Source organism: Micromys minutus (genome assembly GCF_963924665.1).
Source record: "Micromys minutus genome assembly, chromosome: 25".
Classification (NCBI taxonomy): domain Eukaryota; kingdom Metazoa; phylum Chordata; class Mammalia; order Rodentia; family Muridae; genus Micromys; species Micromys minutus.
In genome coordinates this window covers 15781956-15809334 of record NC_137960.1, presented here as the reverse complement: position 1 = coordinate 15809334, position 27379 = coordinate 15781956, and the positions used below count along the sequence as shown (strand labels likewise).

Below are 27379 nucleotides of genomic sequence, written 5' to 3'. Positions count from 1 at the left end.
TAGATGTCTGCCCAGTTCTAGTGCTGACTAACACTTATTATAAATACAGAAGTTGTGTGTCTTTTATCTGGGAACTGAATGGTAAAAGTCAGGGTAGAAACCCCCGTTTGAGATTCAATAATTACCACAACGCTATTTCAAGCATTTGAAAGTTCTCCGTGCATTATTAGTAAGCGAACGCACAGTGTGTAGGGCACATCCTCATGTGCGAGACGAGGACAGCGGAAGTGTGACAGTCTTATTTGCATTAGCCATCTGTGTACCAGTTAAAATCCATGTATTTCTACCAATGTCTTCCTCCCCAACCTCCCCCTGCCACCCCTCACCCCTTCCTGACTGTCTTAGCAGGAATGATTGGTGTGATGTTGAGTGCATGTTGTTAGGAATATTAAAAAGGTTAAGGGCGACAAGCTGAACAATTATCTTAAAAAGGGGGGGAGGACCCAATGGGAGATGGCAATCTGCCTTCATATTTGCCTTCCCCGACTTCTTCATTGGCATCATCTTGGGGCAAACACAAACTTTTTGTTGTTGTTGTTACTTATCATAATTCATCAATTAAAAAATTGATTGTCTAAGGATTTGAGTAGCGTGTGTGTGTGTGTGTGTGTGTGTGTGTGTGTGTGTGTGTGTGTATGCTTAATGTGAAGGTCTGAGCACATACTTCTCTTTGTAGGTCTTGTGTCTTCACACAGCATTGGTTTCAGTGGCTTCTTCTTTGCTTGGAGGCAGCAGCCATATAGTGGATGCTGTGAGGCTGAAAGCCACCCGCTATGGCTAAGGGTTGCCTACAGGGGAGATTTCTACTCCCTGTATGATGGTGGTGAAGAAACTGGATAACACACATGCTTTTGCAAACCCACCAGGACTCACTCCTGTTAGCATCTCCGACCACAATGTAATGAGGTATTATTGCTCTATAGGTCTATGTTTGCTCATTATTTGTGTGTGTGTGTGTGTGTGTGTGTGTGTGTGTGTGTGTGTGTGTGTCTGTGTGGGTGGGCAGGGTTGTGTGTGTTTTCCTCCAGCCAGGAGAGAATACTGAATCCTTCTGGTAAGGGAGTAATGGGCAGTTATGAGCCACCCAGTGTGTGTGCTGGGAACTGAGTTCAAATGCTTCAGAAAAGCAGCAAGCACCCTGAATGACTAACATTTCACCCACCCTGTTTTAGTCGAAAAGAAGTCCTGGAATAAAAGAGACATCCTTAGTTTGGGGGAGATGGCTCAGTCATTAAAATATTTGTTGTGTGATGACCTAGCACTCACACAAAAATCTAGGCCTGGAAGTATGTGTGTCTCATCACAGAACGAGTGAATCAGAGACTGGCAGATTCCTGCAAGCTCCTATTTGGTGAATGTCAGATACCAGAGAGGTTTGTTTCCAAAGGTGGGCAGCAGCAGAGGGGATATTGCACCTGAAGTTTTCCTTTGTCCTTTAGACACACACACACACACACACACACACACACACACACACCCCTGTACAGAGGCATCCTTTCCATAAAAGTGTTTGTCTTTGTCAGGGTTTTTATTCCTGCACAAAACATCATGACCAAGAAGCGAGTTGGGGAGGAAAGGGTTTATTCGGCTTACACTTCCACATTGCTGTTCATCACTAGAGGAAGTCAGGACTGGAACCCAAGCAGGTCAGGAAGCAGGAGCTGATGCAGAGGCCATGGAGGGATGTCACTTACTGGCTTGCCTCCCCTGGCTTGCTCAGCCTGCTTTCTTATAGAACCCAGGTCTACCAGCCCAGGGATGGCACCACCCACAATGGGCTGGGCCCTCCCCCCTTGATCACTAGTTGAGAAAATGCCTTACAGCTGGATCTCATGGAGGCATTTCCTCAAATGAGGCTCCTTTCTCTGTGATCACTCCAGCTTGTGTCAGGTTGACACAAAACCAGCCAGTACAGTGTTCTTTGAAACAATCCCAGATAACACACATCGAGGACATGTTAAGGTTCTCCATCATCATTTTTTTTTTCTGTTTGTAGACACGTAGATCCATGTTGAAGGACTGCATCTTCTGTGGGTAGAGTGTGAAGCCCAACAGTCAACTATATGATCATCTTGTTTCCGAGTTGTGTGAAAGGAATGGGCCAATAGTTTTAAAAGAATAAACGCTAAGAAGAGCCAGCTAAGAATTTTTATATTTAAAACCCTAGATTTTGAAAATGAGGTTCATCGAGACTTCCACTGAAATAATGGATTCGTTCTTTTAAAAGTAGATATTGGGAGAGTCAAGCAGAATGCACAGGCTTGTTAAGTGATGGATGGTCTGAAAGTCATGACAGCTTACTGTGGGAACTGGCCTGAAGCTGTTCTGTTTTCCACTGCTGTATATATAGACCATCTTGATGCTTACAGGGGAGAAGAGGGAAAAGTCAACAGAAATATTCATAGGTACATGGACAGGTTCAGACAACCTATCAGACCACCTTAAGAGCTCCTCTGTCCTGCGTGACCTCTAAGAAGTGGTTCACTATTAAGGCCTATCAGGACGATTCAGCAGTTAAGAACATTTGTTTTGCAGAGAGGCCCTGAGTTTGGGTCCGAGCACCCACATCCCAGGGGCTCAAAACTGTCAGCTCCAGGAGGGCCTCTGCCCTCTTCTGGCCTCTGCTGGTACTGCATGCATGTGGAAGGAGACTTGATTGGAGCAGACATTCTGGAATGAGGTCATGAGGGCTGTGCTAGGCAACTGAACCACTTGTCACCAAACCTGTCCTAACAACAGTGTTGCCACATTGAACACTGCGATTCAAGATGGTGCTGGTACCCGAGCTAGGCAAAGACCCAATCCAATGGAGTTACTACTGTATGTAATTGTTAATCCTCACAGTGGTTGGAGATGATAATTATAAAGTTATGGCAATATCTTGAAAGTTTGTTTACTTTCAATGTAGGCTTATTTTCTCTTTTTCTTTGAAATAAATGTCTTTGCCCATATAATATACCCTGACTACAGTTTCCCCTCCCTCTATTCCTACCAGTTCCTCCCTGCCTCCCCTTCCATCCAAATCCATCCTTTTCTGTCTCTTAGGAGACATTGAACAGGCTTCTGAGGGAATATAATATAATAAGATAAAACAAAAACTAATATCAGGATAGGACAAAGCAAACAGAAGGAAAAGACCCCAAGAAAAGGCACAAGAAACAGATATGGACTCAGACATTCACTTGTTTACACACCAAAGAATCCCAGAAAAATACAAAACTGACCAAAATATATACATGACTGACCTATAGGGTAAAACAGGAAGTGAAACAGACAGACAGACAGACAGACACACACACACACACACACACACACACAGATAGATACAGAAAGAGAAACAGAGACAGAAAGACAGAGAGACACAGAGACAGAGAGAGACAGAAAGAGAAAGAGACAAGATACAGAGAGTTCTGATGACAAATCTAAGACAAGAAACCTCCAAAGACTCATTGAATTACTTTCCTTTGGCCATTTACTTGATGGGCTTGGGGCCTACCCTTAAGAATGTTTTGTTCCCATGGGAGACTCCCTTGAGGAAAGTTAACTCTTCCCTTGCCAGTACTTAGCGAACAGGAGGTAGCTTCTGGGTTAGGACTGGGGGTATTTGTCCATTTCTCCTTTCAGCTCTAGGACCTCATCTTGTATAGCCCCATATAGCATATGCCTAGTCTCTGTGAATTCATGTGTGGCAGTCCTGTTGATTTAGAGGGCCTTGTATCCTTGGTGCCCTTTGTCCCCTCTGGCTCTTAGACTCTCTCTGCCTCCTCTTCTGCATCTTTCCCTGAACCCTGAGAGGAGGGATTTGATGGAGAATCTTCCTGGACCAAAGATCCCCGAATGCAGGGATGAAGGCTTTAAGTAGGCGCCAGCTCTACCTCTGTACTTGGATGAGTTATGTGGGCGTGGCCTTCAGCAACAGGGCCTTGCCGCCACTTTGTGCAGAACAAACTATAGTCTTAGCAACAGCCTGGGTTGTTTGGGGGTGAGGTTGGGGCTCCTACCCCTTTGAGTAACAGCACAATTCAATGGGAGCCAATACTGGTACTGGAAGCTTCATTTGGTGACAAGAAATGTCTGGTTGGGGCTATGTTCCTCCTATTATTTGGTGATTTCATTTAGATCACTTTTACATATGTATATATTTAGGAAGTTTCTACTGTATCCGGTTTCCGTACTATCCCTCAAAGAGCCACTGATTATATCTGTCTATCCCTGTTATTACTCCCCCCATCCTGACTTGAACCTCCTACCTCAGTCCCCACTGTTCATCCATGAATATCTGTTCTAATTCCCTTTTCCAGGGAGAGCTACAGCCCACCCCCAGTCCCTTACTCTACATCTAACCTCTGTGATCCTGTAGATTGTAGCTTGTTTACCATTGACTCAACAGCAATATCCACACATAAACTAATACATGCCGTATTTTTCTTTCGGGATATGGATTACCTCACTCATCCATTTACCTGCAAACTTATGATTTCATTTGTTTTATTTATTTATTTATTTATTTATTTATTTATTTATTTGATGGCTGAGTAATACTCCATTGTGTAAATTCACCACAATTTCTGGCTATAAGGAGGAGCTGTAATGAAGATGAGCGAGCAAGTACCCAACTCTGTGGTAGGATGAAATGTCCTTTGGGTGGATGCCCAGTAGTGGTAGAGCTGGATTTTGAGGTAGATCAGTTCCCGTGTGCCTGGGCAACTGTCACACTTCTTTACATAATGTCTGTGAAAGTGTGCAGTCCCAAGAGCCATGGATGAGTGTTTCTCTTACTCCGTATCCTCACTGGTGTGAGCTGTCATTTGCTTTATTGATCTTAGGCATTCTGGGGCGGGGGGGGGGGGGGGGCGGGGGACTGGGTTCGGAGAAGAGAAGGGAAGAGAAGATCTGTAATTCCCGTAATAATTACTGACTTATTTGTTTCTGTCAGGCGTGGCTGGCAGGTTCCCAGGCAATTCAATATGTGCTTATTTTGATGGTTACATCATCTTCTGGATTCGTCTTGGTCTCTGACCCAACTGTACCCAGTCAAATGAGTGAGATGAAGTAAGGTATTCCAAAGCAGTAACAGATATTAGGCACTGGGTATTCAGGTTATGACATGGAATTCTTCATTGTATTTGGACCAACCGTAATGTAGAGATGTAAGATTCTGTGAAATATGGTTTAAGTCGGTTTTAAAAAGGCGTGATTCCTTCCCCGATTTCTTTTATTTCAGTAGCTATCAGAATAGGGGCCTCAGAAATAATCTCTGAGTTGGAACAGGGGCAGTAGAGAACTTCTCCTTTGGATGAGATAGAGATCTACCTATCTAATTGTTCATGAACGTTTTCCACAACATCAGAAGAAAAGGGAGCAGGCACACTCATCGCACTTGGGTGTGGGCCAAAGAGAAGCAGCCATAATTCTGGTTCATTTTCATGTTGGCATTGTTAGGATTCTTTGACAGCCAAGACGATGTCTTCGGAATGGGTCTCGGTAGCTCTTCCTAAAGTCATTTGGGATCCTTGTTGTTGAGTAAAATGAGGATTTGGGGACGATCAAAGGAATGACTCATTGGTCCCTCAGGTGTGAATAGTCCTGCCCACATCACTGGCCTCTAGAGAGAAAATGGCCCCGCCCAGAAAACCATACCGGTAGAGTTTCAGAGAAGGAAGTATCAAAAAGGAGCCAGCCTACTTGCTAGCTAGCCTCTTTGAACACCTTGTCTCTCCCTGTTGTACTAATCCACTTGGATTATACCATTATGCTTTAATGGGCACAAGGCTGAATGATCGAAAGAAGAGACACCCAGGAAAACTGGAAAGTCCTGCTATGTACCTGCCCGAAGCCTCCAATACACTTGGAAATGGGACAGGGACATCAAGCCGTATTCGAGAGAGCAATGCTTACAACTGAGCTGCGCCTTAGACACTGTGGCGTAGATGCTCATGGGGTCCGTGGTGAAGCATGCATGCATTAGACAGCAAACTGGACTCACTTTTTCTTGTCTATACTTGCATGAATCTGTAGGCACACCAAGTAGATGTGCAAACGCCAATGTGTCATTTTGCAGTGAGAAAGTCAAGGACTTCAAAGGAGAGCGTATTTCCTTAGCTGTCTGTACTACACAAGAAATAAGGCTAGGCATGATGGGACTTTGACATACACACGACCCTCGGATGCTTCTCGGATTTCTCTGTTTCCACTGTTGCCTGCCGGTTGAGGGTCCCGGCTTCTCTTTTCAAGTGTTGGGCAGGTAAACGAAGGAAACGGGGTGGTGTGATGGTTAGCATTGTTTTAAGTTTAAAATCACTGTGCTTCAGAGATCTATGATTCAAAAATGCCTCCAACCAGTAAGCCCCACCTGTCCAAGGACAGATAACCGTATAGAACGCTGGGGCCTCTTCATGTAAGATAACAAGCCCCAGTGTTTTTTACTCTGTAAACAAACATGGCTCCTCCAAATGCACAGGATGTGCTGGGTCATATCACGTAATGGTAGCCAGGAGGTACTTACTCAGGAAGTACAGCAGGATGTGTTCTCATTCCTGACTGGACGGAGGTAGCCAACATGGGCTTTGCCTTTCTAAGTTCCTATCTAACTTGACAACATACTCTGGGAATTCTGGGTCTGGATGTGTTCCATGATCACATGAACCTGGTCAGTATTTAATAAAAGCCTGCTTCAGATTTGGCTCACACATTGTGGTACGGGTCTTATTCTTACCTGGTGGGATAAACAGTGGTTGTGCCAGAGATAGCCCCAAGTCCTCATTAGCCTAAGTTAAAGATGACAAACAAGTCGCACTGACTATACAGTGGCTTCACACAGGGTGGGGCACAGTCAATGCCAACACCCCACAGAGAAGGTTCCATCAGCTGTACCCAAAGAGCCATCACTAAAAGCCTTTTCTACTTGAAAGCAAACTTTTGGGGTACAAGGGTGTATGCAACATAGAGAGCAGATCTAGGACACATCAAGTCCCCAGTTTCTTCCCTGACCCTGAATTAGCTAGCTATGGTGGCTCAAGCAAGCCTACACTCTCAGCAATCAGGAGGCAGAGGCAGAGAGGCAGAGGCAGGAGGATCAGGAGTCTGACCATCTTTACTACAAAGCAAGTTCAAGGCCCCCCTGACAATAATGAAGGGAGGGAGGAGCGAGGATTTGCAAACAACCATCTTAGGTTCCACTGCAGTTTCTCTTTAAGCTCTGGGAGAATCTGGTGTGCAGTAAAGTCTGGGGTATGGAACTGTTCCTAGCCCAGGCCCCACAAGGAACTGGCAGGGTGATCCCCAAAGGTCAGAGATCAGAGGTCAGATTCCAGGGCTTCCAGGAAAGCAGCCCATTTTATTTTGAAGTTTCCAGGTAATTTTGATATTGGAGAATAATGAAGAATATCTAAGCATGTTATTTCCAAGATTTAGCAAGTGTGTCTGTTCACCAGCACACAGCGGAAATCCCCAATGACCCAGTTGAAGAAATAAAATGAGTTGAACCATTGGGGTATTTTGCAGTTATTTTGAATTTTTATTTTGTTTTGTTTCTTGGCGCTTGAGTCTTGGCCAGGAAACTCCCAAGTTAAGAGTTTTCTGTAGAACTTTATGTAGCCGATAACTTGAAAAAAACTTTGCTGATAATCTGCCCGCGCTTTCCCCACGGTAAGCGACTTTCGTTTTAAAAATAGAGCTGTTCCAGGAGAGTTGACCGGCTCCGTGTCCTCTTATGAGAGTTATTTATTTTAAAAATAGAACTGTCTCAGATTGGTATCAGATACCTGATGGCTGGGGCTTTAATCAGTGCCGAACAAGTAAGCAGCCTGCCTATGGGGTGGCGTTTCCTCCTCTGTGAACTTCTGGAGCCTCGCTTTTCATTTGGAGAATTTCATTGCACATAGCTTAAACCATCTTCTTAGGTTATATTTAACTTCTCTACGGGCTGGGGAATTTTCTAATTTGAGAGTTTAAAAAAAAAAAAAGGAGATTGCCATTGGAAAGTAGTTAACATTTAACATTTTTAGACTATGTAATCACCTGTAGACTGTTTTTAGATCAATCAAATTACCCTTTCCCTCAGAACAATTATGACTTCAAATTCATTCATAGGCCTTTGGGTATGCTAAAGCCCCCATTGTTTATATGGCTGTGTGCTTCAGGAGTGTGAGACCTAATACACTTTCTATTGGTCAAGCCTGACTTAGGTTTTCACCCTTTGATTGGAATTTGGTCTAATGGAGCGAATGTGGGTGTTTTACATTGTCAGGAAAAAGGTCTTGGCGGAGTGTTCAAAGCCAAGGTCTCCACTCAAGAACTGTACAGACGTTTGGAGCCATTTTTGTTGTAGTTTTAGAGACAGGATCTCACCATGTAGTTGTGGCTGTCCTGGAACTCACTCTGTAGACCAGGATGTCCTTGAACTCAGAGATCCACCTGCCTCTGCCTCCTAAGTGCTGGGATTAAAGGCGTGCACCATCACACCCAGATGGTTTTTTTTTTTCTTCTTAAAATTTTAGGCACTCATCGAGTTCCAGAGAAAGGACCTGGGTTATACAGTTATAAGTCACCTACACTTACTATAATAGGACTTACGGTGGTGACATTTTATTACTTAAATGATTGGACACATTTCCGTTTCCACCTCAAAACTGGGGGTTCTGTCAGGGTGGGTTACACATAATCAGTGGCTCAGGCAGCCAGGTTTGTGGGGTTTCCTTAGGAAGAATGGTTCCTCCTCAGAGAGTGGCTCTCCTAGAGTTTACCACCTCATGCTATGGTAAGAGGTCCTGGGATTTTTGTTTTGTTATGTTTATTATTATTATTTTTTTTATCTTTGTGTTGTTTCAATCAGCAGAGGGAACAGAAGCTCTCAATAGCATCATGTAGCTAAACAAGTGCAGCAAAGTCTGGACTGAACCAAAATGTCTGTCCCATCGGTCTCCTAATGTTGCATTAACTTGGATACATTATTATTATTATTATTATTATTATTATTATTATTAATTATTATTATTTTGTATTTTACACACATTCATGTGCTCTGCCCTCCTTGGCCAGACATTTACGTGTTTCTTTTATTCTATACATCTTAATAATTAACACTTACTCACTTGTTTAAATGCTTGTATGTAAACAAACAAATTTGAAAAAATACTTGAAAATTAACTTTGTAACTTAGTATGCTGTTTCATCATGGTATTGGCATACATACATACGATATTATATTTTGTTCTAATTCACACACACCCTCCTGCCTTCTCTTGCTGGTCCCTGCCCATCCTCCAAATAATCCGCCAATGTGCTTACATTTTATATAAATTCCATTACTGTCCCTTTCCCTTCCTCCCTTCTTTTTATATAAGAGGAAAATGTGACATTTGAGTGAGCAGAATAAATTCCAGCCTCCAGGATTTTTGTTTGTTTGTTTCTGAATTTTAAAATGTTTATTGTGAAAGAATACTTGCATCAAGGTGAATTCTTTCAGTTGGTCGTTAAAGCATCTGTTTTTTTCTGCACAATAAACAAAAAGCAAGAGAATATTTTCTCAGCCTCCTGTTTTGCCAGGGTTCCCTAATAACAGCTTAGTGTGGGCATCTTTGCAATGCTGGGATAAACGTTTCTAAAAGTCTCTTTAGCGGAACCCTTCAAAGGGCAGCAAATAACAGAAAAAAATGGGACATCAGTCCAAGCCTAAAGAGAAAAATAAATCCCTATCCTGAATATTCCATTGCTGCCCCACTTGGGAAAATGTCTCTGCATTCACAGCACTGGTAGAGTTGGGAGCAGGAAGTGCTTGTCCACTTCCTCAGCTGCCCCGGAAACCTCTCTGTTCTTTCTCTGATCCTAAACTCAGGGCATAGTTATAAACAAAGGCTTTTCCTGGAAGGGATGGTGTTGATGAGATGACTCAGCAGTTAAGAGCACCAACTGTTCTTCCAGAGGACCAGGGTTCAATTTCTAGCACCAACATGGTGGCTCCCAACCTGTAATAGCTCTAGTACAAGAGGGATCTGGTGCCCTCTCCTGGCCGCCTTATGCACTTCATGCATGTGGTACACATTCAAGGAAACAGTCGTACACATGAAATAAGTTTCTAAAATAAAATGTTTTTTAAATGTCGGGACTATTCTGGTGAAATGACGGGTAGGTTGGCTATCTCTGTGGCTTGCCTAGTGAAGAGTTGAAGATTTAGATGGGATATTTAGACTTGACTCCATCTACATAGATAGTTCAGTTTGTGGAGAATTCCTAAAAGCACCGACTTTATAGTTTCTCCCCCCAGAGCATAATGCGGACAAGCCCAGGCTCAGCTCACTGTCGGGGATAGATCAACACAGGGACAGGGATGGTACTACCCTTTCCCAGAATGCCCTGTCCTGAAGATGAGCAAGCATTGAATTAATGAAGAACTCCAAGGATCCATCCTACGGGGTTAATGATTTTTCTACCTTGTATTACTTACTCTGCCAGAGGAACATTCCAGAACAGCAGCAGAAACCGGAGTGACAGGTTAGCAGCTGCTCAAAGCTGAAGAAAACCCCAGGACACGGAGGGGTGGGGCAACAGCCTTCAGAGCTCCCTGCGGCTTTTGAGTGGTTTGCTGTTTGTAGTGCGCAGCCGCAGAACAACCATTAACTAACCCATAGTGCAGAGGGTCTCCTTGGGGCGCCCGGGGCAGGCACTTGTAACTCTGGTGTTCATGATAAAGTTACCACAATCTGCCCTCATGTTCACTAATATTTTTAGGGGAGAGGGGCTTAGGGAGTCAAGATTTGTTGAACATAGATACAACCCTCCCTGAAATAATAGATAAGAAATGACGATTTTAGCACAAAGAGGTGAACTTTTTGCCTCAGGACTTTAACATTATTTCTCCAATATTAAGTAGCTCCATGTACCTCACAGAAAACTAGCCTTTTGGGTCTCATTTACTGTCCTATATGTCTGTAATCATATTAATTAAAATCCACTTCTCAGAGCCAGCCTTCTCTCTCTATTCCCTCTCAACCCCCTTGACACCCCCCATCCCCCCACCCCCAGTGTACATATGTTTCAGCTCAAAGGAGCCTCCTTCCATCTTACAGGTGGTCTGGGTGGCACCCAGAACCTTATTCTTTCTCAACAAGAATGGGTCTGCACACTTTCTAAAGATGCTTAAGTAACCACACCCTACAGTAACTCAGCTGTGTTCCAATGCGTGGACCATCTAGGTGACTTTCCACAAAGGAGTGAAGTCACTCAGAAACCTCCCAAAAATTTTGGTGGCACAGAGCAGGAGTGTGTGCCAGCGCACACTTGGGGACTGCTGTGGTGGCTGTAATATGGGCAGAGACCAGCACTGACTGGTCTGAGTGTACTATTCAGGAGCACAGGAAGAGCCAGGGCTGAGCCCTTAGGACTTTTTGAATATTCTGGAGGGCTCCTTTTCTATGATTGGCTTGATATATTCATGAAAGGAGATCAATGCTTGAATGTGGTAATGTCAACTTAGGTATGGGGCTCTGCGTGACTGATTCTTCATTAAAAGTCCATAGCTTTGGTTAGGCAATCTGCAAACCCTTTTTTCTTTTTTCTAATTACATTTAAAAACTAAACAAAACAACTACAAAACCAAAAACAAACAAACAAACAAACAAAAAAACCGCTCACTGGGTAAGAATCCAGCTTTGTCTTCTGTAGTAACAGGCCTCCTTATTGTTTGTATCATGGAAAGACAGACGTGTGTGTGTGTGTGTGTGTGTGTGTGTGTGTGTGTGTGTGTGTGTGTGTGTGTGTGTTTTCAAGAACCAGTAACCTGATCTCTTGTCACTACCCCCACTGCTGCCTCCTGGGTATACCCAAAGCTTTCAGCACATGTGTCCTCAGGAGGCTAGATCTCAGAGCATTTACATTCGGCTTGGCTTCCCAGCTTGCAAACTGCAGTGAGCCAGCCCCTGGGAAGCTTCAGAGACTCGTCAGCAGTCTAGCTTATTCCCGTGTGTGTGTGTGTGTGTGTGTGTGTGTGTGTGTGTGTGTGCAGCGCACACGCGCGGATGCCTCCCTCTTTCTCTCTCTCACCATTTCCAAGCTAGAGTCACCGTGGAGAAGCAAGCCCTGAAATCTTGTCAAGATCTTATCTCAGGGTAAAGACTAGCTTTAAAAAAAAGAAGAAGAATAAAAAGAAGAAGAAGAAAGAAAGGAAGGAAGAAAGAAAACGAAGGGCTGGAATATTGATTTTTCTTTGGAGGAATAAGCAGGGGTTTGCTGGAGAGAACACCCAGTTTCTCCCCGAGGCAAGCTGAGTTGCCGGTGACAGCAGCCAGTGCTGGCTTGAAGCAGCCGTTCTGCCTGGGGAGCTCCCTAAATGGACTTTGGTCTCAATGCTGTGACTCTTTGTCGTGGGTTTGGATGTGGGAACACGGAAGGTGATCTCCTGTCTCGTCTCAACTCCCCTGATCTCAAGGAAAGATGAGTGAAGAGGCTAAGGAGAAAACCGCCAAGCCTGCTCACAGGAAGAGGAAAGGGAAAAAGGTAAGAGGCAGGATCAACACGTTCTCTCATTGTTCCCTGACTCCCTGGGGAAGTGATCTGGAGGCTGCTTTTTTTTCCCCAGAGATTGCCTTTAAAAAAAAAAAAAAAAAACGAAGAAGCTGCTAGAAACAGAAAACGCTTTTGTTTTTCCTCCTGTTAATGGGGTGTGTTCTGGGTTGGAGGGGAGCGCTTCGGCCAGGGTCCATTGCGGCAATATCTAAATAGTTAAAACATCCTGATTTGGATTTGCTGAGCTGGTGTTCTTTCTCCTCGCAATGAAAGGAACATTGAGTAAACATATGTCCTAATTGTGTGAGTGGGTGTGTTTCTCCTACCTCTTGAATTTTCCTGAGGCTTGTAATCGGTAAGGTACAATTACTAATGAATATTCTTATGATATGGATGTTTAGCTTTAATGTATATTTTAGGCAAACTCAGGGAAACCTGTAGTTAGACTTTAACAATCCCAGCATGGAGGTGAGCTCCATTTTAATCATTGATTCATCTGATGGCCGACAAGTCTTAGGTCTGCATCCAGCCCTGCTGCCTGACAGCCATATGCCTCAAGGATCCATTCAGCTCTTGAGATTAATTTTGCTTTCCACACAATTTGACGTTTTGTCCAGAGAGCAGTGGAGAATTGCAGGAAACCTGTAGATTCATTCCAGCTTCCCCAAATGCGTGTGTCATCCTAAGACGTGCCCTGAACTTTTCCGTTCATTTTGAAATGGGAAAGAAACATAATTCTCCGATCTGGGCTGTGCTTTTGACCCATGATGGCTCATAAACTGCCTCAGATTTAGGGTGTGCCACCAAAGCGAAGGCTAGATACATCTGGAACAAAGGAAAACAGGTCCCTGAAACAGGACGGTAGCTCATAGCTGTTGAAGAGGAATGGCTGCTGGGCTTTTGAGTCTTTGGTTTGAATTCTTAGATTTGTATGCTTTAATCCCCGGAACTGATATATCTGGTGACGTCTCTTTAAAAATGATTCCTTGCCCCCCGGTGTTATGCATGGACGCCCAGGGACTGATTGGGTACAGTAGAGAACACGAAAGATTGCAACTCCTTCACGAATATATCAAGCATTTCAAAGATGTTCATAGCCTACTTACTATTTATGAAAAAAGGTTCCTTTGAATAAGACATACTTTAAGGGAGCTGCTGCCGGCAGGCTCAGCTGAGGCATGTTCGGGGACATGCCAGCATTCTTGGGCAGCAGTTCAATACCCTACCCAGCGGAAGCTGTACCGGCTGGTTTTAAGCCAGCCCTCCTTTCTTGGGCCTTGGCTCCGTGGGGGCTTGATGATATGGGGAAGATGCAAGTGTGATTTCCCCAGGGAGCAGGTCGCAGCTGCACCACACAAATGAATTGCTTAATGCCTAGCCAAGTGGCGCTGTTCTCAAGGAAAACTGTCAGCTCTGCTCATGTCCCTGAACCACATAGCCTTAAGTGTCTGACAGGCTGCACCACGATTCTGAACACAGAGTGTCACAGAGAGTCCAGACGGACACATGAAGCCTGACAGAACAATCGAGGTGAAAATGAACAGCAGCTTGAAGTGACTGTAAATCACATGGACTCTTCAGATGTGATCTTCCTCCCCCCTTCTTTATTTACCTTGGAAAAAAATTTCCCCCCTTTCTTCCTTTACTTTGATTTTTTTTTTCCTGGCATTATCTCATGTCTCCCATGAGGTGATTCTGTGTGGTGCAGCACACAGTACATCAGACAGCCTTGAGACTTCCCCACTTTGTGCCACAGAGTCCTGCCTGTCGCCTCAACATTCTCAACCAAAGGCCCCCATTGCCTTCCCTGCTCCCTTCTAAACTCAGTGTTGCAGCTCAGGGGACTCCAAATTCCAGACCACCAGACTCCAGTCCTTCAAAATACCACACCCCTTTGCCTTTCATTCCTATGAAGGACAGTGGCGTTCTTGCCAGCATTTCCCCCACCCCCACCCCCACCCCCAAGCTAAACCAGTTTCTTTTAATGCCTGACTTGGTCCACCAGGAGTGCCTCTCAGTATCGAGTGGTTCACTGTTATCCCATGCATCCTTGAAGGTCAATGTCCCATCCCTTGATCCACCTTGGCACGCAGACAGCAGGCTCTTGGGAATGGTCCACCCGCCTCTTCGGCCACTGCATTCAAGTTAGTGTTAGAGCCCCATTCTCTTAGGCACATGAACTCTCTGATGGTCACTGTAGGAGTCTCTTCACAGCTGCTTGGTATGCAGTTGGCACTAAATAAGTAAAGTATCCCCAGCAGCTTAGAAGACCCATAAACCAAACAGCTTTTCAATTAGAAAAACCTGTCTCCTCATATTCTCCAGCTCAAAGATATTATCTTCCATTATTGGTTTCAAAATGAATTGACTCGATTATATTAATCAGCAAATACTTACATTTTAAGTGAATTTGTATTTACTTTAAACTAGGTGGTTGAGAATGAGATGGAATATACTTTTGTGATGGTGATGATTGGCTTTTAAATCCCTGAGTAGCTCAGGAGGCTTCTGAGTGGCCCAAGTGACCTGCACTGCAGTAGTGGTGGGTGTGGCCACAGGGAACATCTCAGATGAGCCATTCAACCCACCCTCTTTGTGGCATTGCCCAGCTTCCCCAAACCCTTTCAGCACTTCCTACTCAAGGATAGAGTTACATTGGCCTCAGATTTTATATTAAACCCATCTGCACATAGAAGTACACGGCAAAATGGCTGTGAAGATTTTGTGCTTGTGTGGAACCAAGTCCATCCCAGCCGGCAAGCTTAGGGCATTTGGAATTACACTGTCTCATGAGGTGTGTTTACTAGTGAGAATGCAAGATCAGTAACAGAGCCTATTGATAATTCCTGTTCTGCTTGGGGACAGAAGGACAATTCTATTCTCTAATGATGCCTGTATTCTGTTGACCTTGAAGAGAGAGAGAGAGAGAGAGAGAGAGAGAGAGAGAGAGAGACCAAGCACATGTACTGTCTACAATTCCTATCTCTAGAGTTTACTAATGCTTAGGAGCCCTGGGTGTTCATCTATTCCTGCTTGTAACTGGACACAGCCTTGTAGAAGAACAGCCAGAGAGCATAGCAGTCAGAGGGATTCGGAAAGCGGAGAAAAGACCATTAACAAGGTCGTGTTTTCTGGAGTGTCTGAATGACAGCAGCTAAGTCATATTCGTAATGGGATTTCAGGCTTGCCTGAGCTAGGTAATGCCATAGAAGCATTCTCTCCACCTTACTGTAAGCACCAGGCTGGTTTGGTTGAACCAAACCACCACAGGGAGAATGCACACAGGGACATTTCATGACTGTGCTTCCTGGGAATTCCTATAGTCTGCTGTGCAGGGTGACATAACCAAAGGGCATCCACTTAGCATGGCTTAGATGAACTTTACCTTCTCATGGTTCTCTCAGGGAAATCTGAGGCCAGGGATCATCCAGTCAAATTCTGGATCTTTCCAACCTGCAGACTTCTTAGGATGCTCAGCCGCCTTCTTCCTAGCCAACTCTCTGTTTTCCTCTATAGTAAGACCAGCAGTCCTGCTGGTTCGGAATATGACCTCATGATCATGTTTAACTACAACTATCTCTTGAGAGCTATATTTCTCCAATTTGGGTAGTAGATGGGACAAAATTCAGCCCATGACAGCATCCAAATGGAAGTGTGTGATCAGGGTTCCAGACTTAGGTATGTATCACAGGACACACAATGATGATGGTGTTCTGTCTGATGATGGTGTCATAAATATGTGCTTCACTGAGCCGATGTGGTCCACTGTGGAGATGAGGGCAGGTATTATGGGTGCCAAAGACAAGTGAATGCAGGTTGTTTGGTGCCAGAAAGGTGGGGTAGCAAATTGTAGTGGGGGTGAGTTAGGAAAGGAGAGGTGGAAAAGGAGAAAAGACTAATTTGAATCAGTCTTAGGAAATTACGTGTTTCCTAAGTGAATGTAGTAAGAACCTTCCAGAGACAATGCAAGACAAGGAAAGGTTTGGAAAGTCCTGGTGTCTTTAGGATAAGCCTTTGCTTATATGTTTGGGAAAAGGATCCCAGGGATGGATTGTAGCCAGGTATGACAATGGCGGAAAGGAGAGCACACATGACTACAAGTGTGTGTGTGTGTGTGTGTGTATCTGTGTGTGTGCGTTATGTAGAGAGGCCATTTTAGCCTCATTTAAATTATTTAAATTAATTTCTAATATTTGTTTCTCTGTGTGTCTGCCCCCCTCCCCCGTGTGTGTGTGTGTGTGTGTGTGTGTGTGTGTGTGTGTGTGTGTAGTACGGATGCCAGAGTATAGTTTGGTCCTCTCCTTCAGCTGTGTAGATTCTCGGATTAAACTCAGGGTGGAATTTATCTTTACCCGATAAGCCATCTTGCCAGTTTGTTTTGTGGAGACAGGTCCTTTCACCAGCCTGACCTTGCTTTGTTTTCTTTTGTTTTTAATGTGAATTCTTGGGATGAAACTTAGGCTGTAGTCTAAAATTAGGTGAGCAGTTATTTTGGTTAGAAATACCAACCAGGTCTGTGCTCTCTAATCTTATATCAACTTGGCACACAAACCAGAGTTATCTGAAAGGAGGGAACCTCAATTGAGAAAATGCCTCCTTAAGATTTTCTTAATTAGTGATCAAAGGGAGAGGGCCCCATCCATTGTGGGTGGTGTCATCCCTAGGCTGGTGGTCCTGGATCCTATAAGAATGCAGGCTGAGTAAACCATGGAGAGCAAGCCAATAAGCAGCACCCCTCCAAGGCCTCTGTGTCAGCCCCCGCCTCCAGGTTCCTGCTCTGTCTGAGTTCCTGCCCTTACTTTCTTCGGTGATGAACAGTGATCTTAAAAGTGTAAGCCTAATAAACCGTCTTCTTTCCAACTTGCTTTTGGTCGTGGTGTTTTATCGTAACTAAGACAAGGTCTGTCCTTTAGCTCGTTTCTTGACAATCCACATTTCATTAGAAATGGTCCATCTTGTCCACAGTCGGTGGTGACTTAGGAATAGTCCTTTTGAGTGATTTATTCAGTGATTTTTGTGTCAGAATGGAGAAAAATAGGTATATATTTACAGTTCTATGAGCTAATGAGGCTCATTCCAGTGAGTGGATTTAATTTTTTATGGAACTTCAGAAACGGATTTTTCATTATTTAGTTCTCTTACCTTTCCATTCTACAGACGCCATGTAATTTGCTGTAATTAAGCTGGTTTTTATGGTTCCCTTTATCCCGTCCCTCGCTCTTTATTTCCCTGACTGAAACAGGCTAAATACATTATCTGTGAAAGGTATGTTTTTCTCTTCTCTGATGAGGCTCAACCGTGTGCTGAAATGCGTATGCATGTTTGGAGGGAAAGCAGTGTCCTTGTTGGGTTAGCTTCCCATATTCTTAGAACTCTAACATCATGGAGTTCCTGCTCCAGGCCTGGGGTTGTGTTTCTGGAAGGCTCTATGCTGTTTACTGAGGGAGGGGAGGTCAGCGTGCTCTGAGCACATCCAGAGTAGTTGCCCTCAACCGTCATTTCCGACTCTGTGTTTGGGTTTTATTCTCAACTACTCCTCACCGGAAGAGTCACCTCTCAAAGCTTTCATTTGGTGAGAGTGATGATTTGAGAAGTAGCTTGCTCAGCGCAATCACGGGCTCAGTGCTTTGTTAGGTTGCGGGGACTAGGAAGCCATCATGCGCTGGAAGAGGTGGTACATGCACCGGAAGAGATATTCCATGCACCGGAAGAGATATTCCATCCACCGGAAAAGGTGTTCCATCTACCGGAAAAGCTATTCCATCCTTTAGAAGAAGTGTTCAATCCACCAGAAAATCTGTTCCATACACCAGAAGATGTGTTCCATTCACCAGAAGAGATGGTCCATCCACCGGAAAACCTGTTCCATACACTAGAAGTTATGTTCCAGCCACCGGAAAAGCTGTTCCATCCACTGGAGGAGGTGTTCTATCCACCGGAAGAGCTGTTCCATCCACCAAAAGAGCTGTTCCATCTACCGGAAAAGGTGTTCAATCCACCAGAAAATCTGTTCCGTACACCAGAAGATGTGTTCTATCTCCCGGAAAAAAATGTTCCATCTGCCAGAAGAGGCGTTCCATCCACCGAAAAAGCTTGCTGTTCATGGCCCTTCTACTTACCCAAGTGCATTCCTGATGAGGGTTTTTGCTTTTATATTGCAGGCCAGTTTTAATTTTTTTAAAATTTCCTAGTAACCTTTGTTCATCTTACCTCAACAAATGACATTAATTCCACAGTTAAAGAACACTAAAGATGATTCCGTGTCTCACAAGCTCACACCCAAGAAGCAGGCATTTCCTTTCCCTCCTGTCTTTAATTTATAATAGTATTGTCTTGAACTTAACATTTGAGTTTGTTTATTTGGTCATCATCCCATGTGGAGGCAGCAGGTTGGGGTGGGCCCAATTGGGGGGGGGGGCATGTGCCATAGCAATCATGTGAAGGTCAAAGGGCACTTGGTGGAATTGGTTCTATTTTTTGTAGATTTCCAGAATTGAACTCAGATTTCCGGACATATGCAACAAGTGCTTTCACAAGCAGAACTGTCTTTATGGTACATACGTCTGTATGTTGTCTTTGCCTATAGTAATTCACACACCTTGCTTGTTATTTTAGTGTTTTTTTTGTTTTTGTTTGTTTGTTTTATAAAATTTTACAAAATATTAATCCCTCAGCATAATCACTACTTTTTCAAAATCAAAATTGAAGTGTTTTTTTTTTGTCCCTCTGGAAATTTCTTTTTATTATTAATATGATTAAAATGGAAGCATAAGAAACTTTGTATAGATTATTTTATATGTAGAAGCTCAGGAGCAGAGAATGTGTGCGGCCAGCCTTTGAAGTGCAACAAGGCCCTGGTGCAGTGCAGGAAAAGCCAGAAGATAGAATGGAATTTCTTTTCCCTGAACTTAGTCGCAAATTCTGACCTGACCTGAACTCATTTGGTAGCAAAATCCAGTCTGACCTTATGTGAAGCTATTTATAGTCCATGCTTATTCTACATAGTGCGAATTCTTGTGTGTTTTCCTGTGGAAATATTTTGTTTACGTTGCTCTAAGACATGTCTGGGGACATCCACACTATCTGTATGTACCCTCTAAAGATCTGGAAAGCTCTATACTCAGAGTGTGCAGACGCTTCAGTGAGTATGGAGTGGATGGAGCTCTGTGGAGCTCTGAACATGGTCCAGGTGACAAGCTAGGGCAGCTGTAGGCTAGCTTTGGGTGAAAGAAAAGGCTATTTCCTTGATACTTGCAACAAAGTACCAGATACCATGTCAGAGGTCCATGAAGCAACTGAATTCAGCCTTATAGGATTTTTCCCCCCATGGAAATGTTCTAATAGACTGTTTTTTGCTTGATAATAAATCTCAACATATGGATGGGTCATTTGTGAAGATGGCATTATAAAGTTTGACCTTTTCAAGATAATAAAAAAAATGGTAAGAAAAATGATCCTAAATACTGTTCTGAGTTTCTTTCTTTATTTGAAAATATTATTGTTGGTTTTGTGTGTGTGTGTGTGTGTGTGTGTGTGTGTGTGCGCGCGCGCGTGCGCGCTCGAGCACACACACATGTGCCTGCACATATTATTTACAGGTACATGTATCATACAACATACCCATATGAAGGTCAGAGGATATCCTTTGAGAGCTGGCTTTTCCCTCCAGCTTCTTTTGAAGCAGGGTCTCTCTTGTTTTTGCCGGTTCATGCACTCCAGGCTAGCTGGCTCATGGCCTTCTGGATGATTCTCCCATCTCTGCTGTCAGCCTTTCTGTAGGAATACTAGATTATAGAATACCTCCTATTGACTTTTCCTGTGAGTTCTGGGGCTCAACCTCAGGCCATCAGACTTGGACAGAGATTATTTATAGACACCGAGCCATCTTCCCAGCCCAGCTTTTGAGATTTCTCACATTTTTTTTGTTACTCATTGTCATTTCTTGAGGTCATCCTACCACACTTGCTACATATTTCCTGAAAGAAAAAAATGCAGACTTTAAGAAGCAGTTATTGTTTGACTGAATCGTTGGCTATACTTGCCAAAAATAATAATAATGTTAGTCAAATGCGGGTTAATTAGTTTTCTGTAATTGTCATACATAATGGTATTTTCTGTCATAGTTTAGATGGAGTTTCCTGTTTTTCACACAGCTTGATTTTTTTAGTTTTTATTCTGTGTTTCTTTGTATGAGACATCAGTGAGGAGGTGACATTCTTTGTCTCTGTTAACCATGTCAGGTCTCAAAATCTCATTCTATTCCTTGCTTCTCTATTAATTTGCCAATGCAGCCATTGAATCCCAGTGGGTCCTCCCATTTCAGAGAAATAACACGAACAATGCACACTGCTGTGAGCTGCATTCATTCTGTCCTGACAAATGCCAATGGACAGAGCCACCTTAGTGGTATTCCAAAGGAAAGCAAAGTTCTGAGTCACCAATGACCTTTAGCACAGAGGCGAATCGAACATGAAGTTCAGAACGTATGTGAACAGGCTGCTGGGGTGGGCAGCCTCTGTGCTTTACTTTCTACTGGCTTGTCTTCATTCAGACTCGGGAAAGCTGTCTCATCTGCCATTTCCACTGTGCACGTCTTAAAGGAGGCCTCACAGCGAGAAGCTCTTTGGTAGACCTAGTGCATTGTTTGGTTCGCCTTTGTGCTAACCACTCTCAACCATTATTCTTTGAGTAAATTACTATTCTCCGGTACAAGGAACACATAGGGGGAAAGACAGGAAATGAACGTACAAATTAGACAGCTAGTGATAAGCTAATTTACAAAACAGAGGGCCTGGGGAGGTAGCTCATTAGTGAAGTAGCAGTTGTAAGTAGCACAATCAAAAGGACCTAAGTTGAATGCCCAGGACCTAGTTAGCAACCTCGATGTGGTTCTTATGCCTATAATTTCTTCATAGGAGAGGATGACAGATGAGACCCAGGTTTTGCTAGCCAGCTTTGTTGACCATTGAGAGACCCTCTTTTTACAACCAAAGGTGTGTGTGTGTGTGTGTGTGTGTGTGTGTGTGTGTGTGTGTGTGTGTATAACACCTGAGGAGTAGCATCCAAGGTTGACTTCTGACCTATGTATACGCAGTCTAATGCATGAAAGCACACACATATACATACCTGTACACACATGAGCACAGTAATACCTATACACATAAACATACAAGTAAGACAGCATCAACTGCTAAAAGGGGAACAAGATTGGGGCTCACAGAAAGGACAACCTATTGAGTTGGTGTAGCTTAAGGAAGACCTAACCGAGAAGGTGCTCTTGAATAGTTGGATGAACCCCACCACCAGAGGAAGTTGGTCACTTATCAACCGATGACATGTCAAGAGGAAGGGATGGCTTGAAAAGACTCTGGGATATTTGGTTCTGAGGAATGATAGCACTTGACCTTAGTGACTCTCTCTGTTGGCGAGAACCTTGAGGATTTCTTCCTGCTGTGACAAAATTAATTTCTTCCTCTTGGGATTTAAGCAGGATCATTGGGATTTGGAAGGCAAAGACTCATATTTCCAGGAGTCAGTTGGGGATACCTGACACCTGAGTAGAACATCTCATGAGCTTTTGATGGATGTGTGGATGGCAGGTTTTATCTTGGTGCATGCGCTTTCTTCTTGTCTATTCACTGTTTACCACCATGGGCTAAGTCAGCACAGACTTTCCTGCAGAAACCCATAGACCTCAGAGCTCCGTTTGGCAGTTAGCTTTCTCTTGGTATACAGTCTACTCAGTAAAATAAAAACACAAACGAGTACATGCACCAGAAACTGAAACCCTGAGATGATGCTTACTCACGATTGTTTTCTCAAAGGGTGGATAGATAGCTTCTGTCTATCTACAGGAATTTTCATTGCTGTAGGTTATGAGTACTCCCTGCTCAGGGCATCTTTTTCATATTTAATACAAGCATTTTGTTTGTACTTAATGAAAAATTAAGCAATTGGAGCAAGCCAAAGGGATGCTTCGGCAAGTAGCTTGGATTCCGTGCTTGCTTGAGAGGGTTGGTTGTCTAACCATTTTCTCTTGGCCACTCCACTCTCCTGTAGAGAGGGCAGCAAATATACAAGCATTGATCCATGGTCATCTGAATATTTGTGGGAAAGATTTATGTGTAAATACAGGGTAGGTGAACCAAACAAGTGTATTTAAATCAATATGTCTCAATAGCATCAAAGTTTTTTTGTTTTTTGTTTTGTTTTTTTCTAAAAAGCAAAAGCTCTCCATGCTACTCTTTTTCAAGGATGTTGGTTAGAAATGAAATGGATCGCCTCCTGCTACCAGAGGGGTTGTTTCTCCCAATCTGTTGTTTCCCACAAATGGGGAGGCAGAGGAAACAGCTTGGTTGCAGATATTTGAAGTTTCCTGTTCTGACCCATTGAGCAAGGCTCATATCTACAACTGTTCTCTGTGTCATTAAGTTAGAAAAAAAAATTAAACGAGATGCTTATGAAGCTGAAAGGGTAGTGGCCAGTTCTAGGACTCCAGGCACTGGGAAGTCTTGGGAGGTGTGATAGTGGTGAGAACTGCAGGCCTGTCAATGTGTTTTAAATTCAGTCACCCTTACTCAGTGCATCAGTCCTTAACTGGGAACGTTTCACTATTTAGAGGATTTAGCTGTTTTAGGGAATCTCTTGAACACAGCTAGGAAGATAGTGTCCTCTACAATGTTGCTGTAAGAACTACAGAATCTTAGTTGCTTAGTTTCTGACAGTTTTCTTTTCAGTGGCTCGCCTGATGACCAGGCTTTTGATATCAGACATAGGTAAATGACTCATAGGCTTATTTAGTAATTTTTGTTTGTTGGTTTGTTGATTTGTTTGTTTGTTTGTCTTTGGAAAACAGACAGATGCATATACTGATTATATTTATCTGCCAGTTTTGAAGCTTTTCACAGTCAAGGTCAAGATTTCATTGGAAAGCATGTGAAGTGGTGGTTGTGCTGGAAGAAAATATTCTGAATGTCATTCTAGCTGGAGCAGTGCATAGACTCATACACGCGAGCTTTCATTCTTGGGACTCCAGGTAGTAACTGTTCAAGGACAGTCGAGTTACAGGAAGTTTTCAAGCCTGTGTTTCTGTGAAATGAAGTTGCTTTTCTCCCCTGGGGGCTTAATGTCAAACTTTTCCCTTAATTCTTAGCCAGAAGTAGGTAGTGGAAAGGGTAGATCTTGGCATTAGTCTTAGAAGCATGTGTCAAAGGAACGCAGATCTGAGGCTACAGTTTCAACTTCTCATCCCAAATGAGACCCTTTGTTTATTTTTTTTATCTTTCTACCATTTTCTCCTCCTCATGAGCATGTATGTCATGTGTATGTATGCATGCAAGTTTCTCTGTGTGTGTGGGTGGGTGCACTAGCTTGTGCATGCATGTGAAGTCCTGAGGTTGGCAACAGGGGTATTCCTGAATAGCTCTTCTGCCATATTCTTTGAGGCAGGGCTTCTTAATCAAACCCAGAGCTCAAAGATCTAGTCTCACTAGCTGGTTTGCTAGGGGATCCCCTGCCTCTGTCGTTCGAGGCTAGAATTATAGGTGGACCACTACATGTACTCACAGTTCGTCTGAGTTCTAGAGATCTGGATTCTGGTTCTCTTGCTTGTACAGCTTTAAGTGCTGAGCCAGCTCCTCAGCACCACCCCTCCCCACTGTCATAAGCTCCTCATCTCGTTTTCTTTGTAAATCAGAATGGCTTGCTCCACTATGGTTCTGTTGGCTTCATGCATCCTGTATAAGAAAATCAGAACTTTGTCTTCCAATCTCTCTTTTTCAAAAAATCTTTTTTTTTTCAGTTGTTTTAGAAAATTGTGTATTTACAGTATCTCTAGAGGGGAAAAAAATCTGCTTTTGGAACACATTTCTAAGACCTATTGAGTTGTCTAATCATCAAAATTGGCAGAGAGATTATTAGTTATTCGTGTGACATTAACTTCTGATAATATGTATCTGATTTAGAATAGTTCATGAGTTAGCCCTGGATGTAAAATCTACACTTCAGTGTTTGGCCTTCTGTCTTCCTGCCGTACTTCACTAGTCAGAAGGAAGGATATGAGGCAAGATGCACTCAGATCTTGGGTTTCAATCCGGCTCTGGAATCTCAACAGGGAGAGGGCGGAGAAACCTGAGATGAGAATCAGGTGCTGGGTAATTCCCCACTGCCCTTTCTTTATTTACAAACCGTGTGACCCTGTGCCAACCCCAGGAGCACCTGGCACAGGCACGGGTGCCTATTTCAAACTGTTAAGGGAGGTACCGTTACTTTGTCACCATTTGGGGACTGTAAGTTAAGGTCTGAGGAAACCTAACAGTTCCCATTGAGTTTTCTTGGATGACATTGGACAGAAACCCCATTTTCTAACACCTCACATCTAAGTTCACTGGGTCCTCCTGCCCCTTGTGGGTTTTAAGAGACAATGTTCTTCCAAAGAGATTGAGAACAGTAGGGTAACAGGTGGGATTTAAGTTGTTATGGTAAGAGGTGGAATTGAAGGTGTTACAGCGTGCTTGCAGATGAAAGTACTGAAGAATACTTCCATCTCTGGTGTTGTATTGTCTCTAACAGACATGCCAACACAACTTAGAGGTTGGATATTTTTATCATCGAGGTGGAAAGGAAACAAGGGATGTTTGCTAATCTCTCTTTCAAGTAGAACTTCAGCTGTAATTCAGTGGTCCTATCTATAAAGGAAACACACACACACACACACACACACACACACACACACACACACACACACCAAACATCTTGGAATTAAACATATACACCCTAAAGTAGTTGTACAAAGAACACCCTATTTTAGTGGTGAAAGAAGTTGGGTCTTTTCATGGAAGTCCTTGGTATAAGCTACTTTTTGCTATGACAAAATTCCTGAGAGCCGATTTATCCTGGCTTGTGGTTTTAAGGGCTATAGTTCTTCACTGGGGGGTAGGGGGTAAATCATGAGGGCAAGGATGTGAGGTGAAAACTTTTCTTACTGGCTCTCCTGTTCCTAGTTTTTCTAGTCTGAGCATCCCTCCCTACATTTGGAGGTGGGCCTTTCTTCCTCAGTTACACTCTGGAGATTCTAAAAGTCCAGTCCAGTTGACATGAAGGTCAGCCACCATATCCTCTTGGGAATGATAGGAGTGTTGTTTACATCCAGGTCAGTTCTAAGTTTCCCTTCTGACTTTTCTCATTATGACAAGTGGCATAAGATTTACTGTCACCACTATTTTAACCTGAACAATTCTGGTACCCTTGACTTCATCCACAAAGTGTAGCTATGACTGTCTAGTTATACCTATCATTTCCCAACACCCGACCACAACAGAGCCCAGTTTCCTTCATCCCCAGGCTCTGGCAACTGGTATTAAGTTTCCTTTCTTCATGGCGTTACCCTCTCTGGATATGGCAAGTGAATAGAACCGCCTGGTCTTGCAGTCCTGAGTTCAGCCTTTGTCGATGTGTCTGCCGCATAAGTAACCTGCACATCACCCACCTAATCATGCATTGATGCTGTGTGGGTCCTTCCTTCCTCCTGGCTCTGGTAATAGAGAAGTGGTGGACATTGCAGAATGGGCTTGTTCAGACACGTGTCTGCTCTCTCCATTAATTATCTCCCATGTGAGATTGCAGGCTGTGTAATAATTCTAGGTTCAGGTGCTTGATGGTTGACAAGCTTTCCTTCTCTGACAGGCCTCTATAGTGTGCTTTCTGCTATGTTCATGTCTTAATAGTCTATAACCCTTTCAGTCTTCCAATGTTTTACTTTTTTTTTTTGGAAATTTGTCAGGTTAAAAAAAAAGAATCATAAGCCAGTGTTTATGAGTATTATAGAGAGATGGTGGAATGTGAGGGGGAACCCAGATATTTGAGTGATATCAATGGAGAGAGGAACCCCTCCTGGAACATTAGCAAACAGTACCTGGTATACCCCAGAGCATCACAGCAAAGCAACGAGACCCAGCAGAATGCCCAAGGAGGACTTTGTACTTGGTACACGGGTGCCAAACCTGAGATAACCCTCTCAATACAAACCACTGAACTATCTGGAACTGATATGGTGAACAGTGGTCCAGGGAAGAGAAGCTGACATCTGGCTAGAAGATAGATGGTGGGCCTTGCCACATCTGGCTTAAGACTTCTCCCAGAGAGAAATAATCCGAGGCTTATGGTAGCACCTGTGTGCTGGCTAACAGTTACATTTGTAGCCTGTGGTAGGCTTTCCTAGGATAACCCGACTGTTAGCTGTTTCTCATTTAGTATGAGGGATGAGAGCGAGGCTTTTAGCAGTTTTGCAAAGAGCTTTCTGAACCATCCGTAGTGTGACTGACAGTTGGCAGTCCCTCCTTTGGGCCATTCTTTTTGGTGTCCAAACTAGCTAAGTTACATTCCTGGGAATTTCCATTACAGGCTACTGAATGCTTCATTGTAACAGGGAGAAGGTTAACATCCAAATAGGTAACTATTAACTACTCTGCTATGCAGGAGATTCAGAAGGACAGAAGACAGTCTTGGAAACACATTTGCTTGGGCTCTTTTCTTAGGGCCCAGGGGCTGTCCCCAAGATCTCAGCTTCCTAGACCTGATGACTGGGGTATTGTTTGTTTCCTTTCTTTCTTAATGATGCTCCATCTCATGAAAACTTCAGTAGGTAAAAATGACTCCATAGTCTACTGGGAAAAGCAAGTGTTACACCACAGAGAACTTGCTGGTATTAATGTGTGTTACAAGACAAATTCATTCATTCAGGGGAGCCATTCAAAATCAGTCTCAGTTTCAGATACAAAACAACATAGCTTTCCTCTTTGAGTGTTTTTGTTTTTGTTTTACTTTTCAATTTATGTGTATTTATAAACAGGAGGCTCTCTGGTTTTGATTCTAGTAGAGT

General features: G+C 43.5%; 1 protein-coding gene across 4 annotated transcripts in view; it reads left to right on the top strand.

The window, feature by feature from the left end:
* Positions 1–11931: 11931 nt before the first annotated feature.
* The window catches only part of ANK3 (ankyrin 3), a gene marked incomplete at its 5' end in the record, with an annotated part of 441504 nt that continues 426056 nt past the window's right edge, over positions 11932–27379 (top strand). For 2 of the 4 annotated variants that reach the window (XM_080938019.1, XM_080938018.1), the window contains one exon: positions 11936–12492. In XM_080938019.1, coding sequence (XP_080794145.1) covers positions 12430–12492 — 63 coding nt within the window. Of the gene's footprint in view, positions 12493–27379 lie in introns of all 4 variants that reach the window. The other 2 variants (XM_080938021.1, XM_080938020.1) reach the window with 2 other exon arrangements.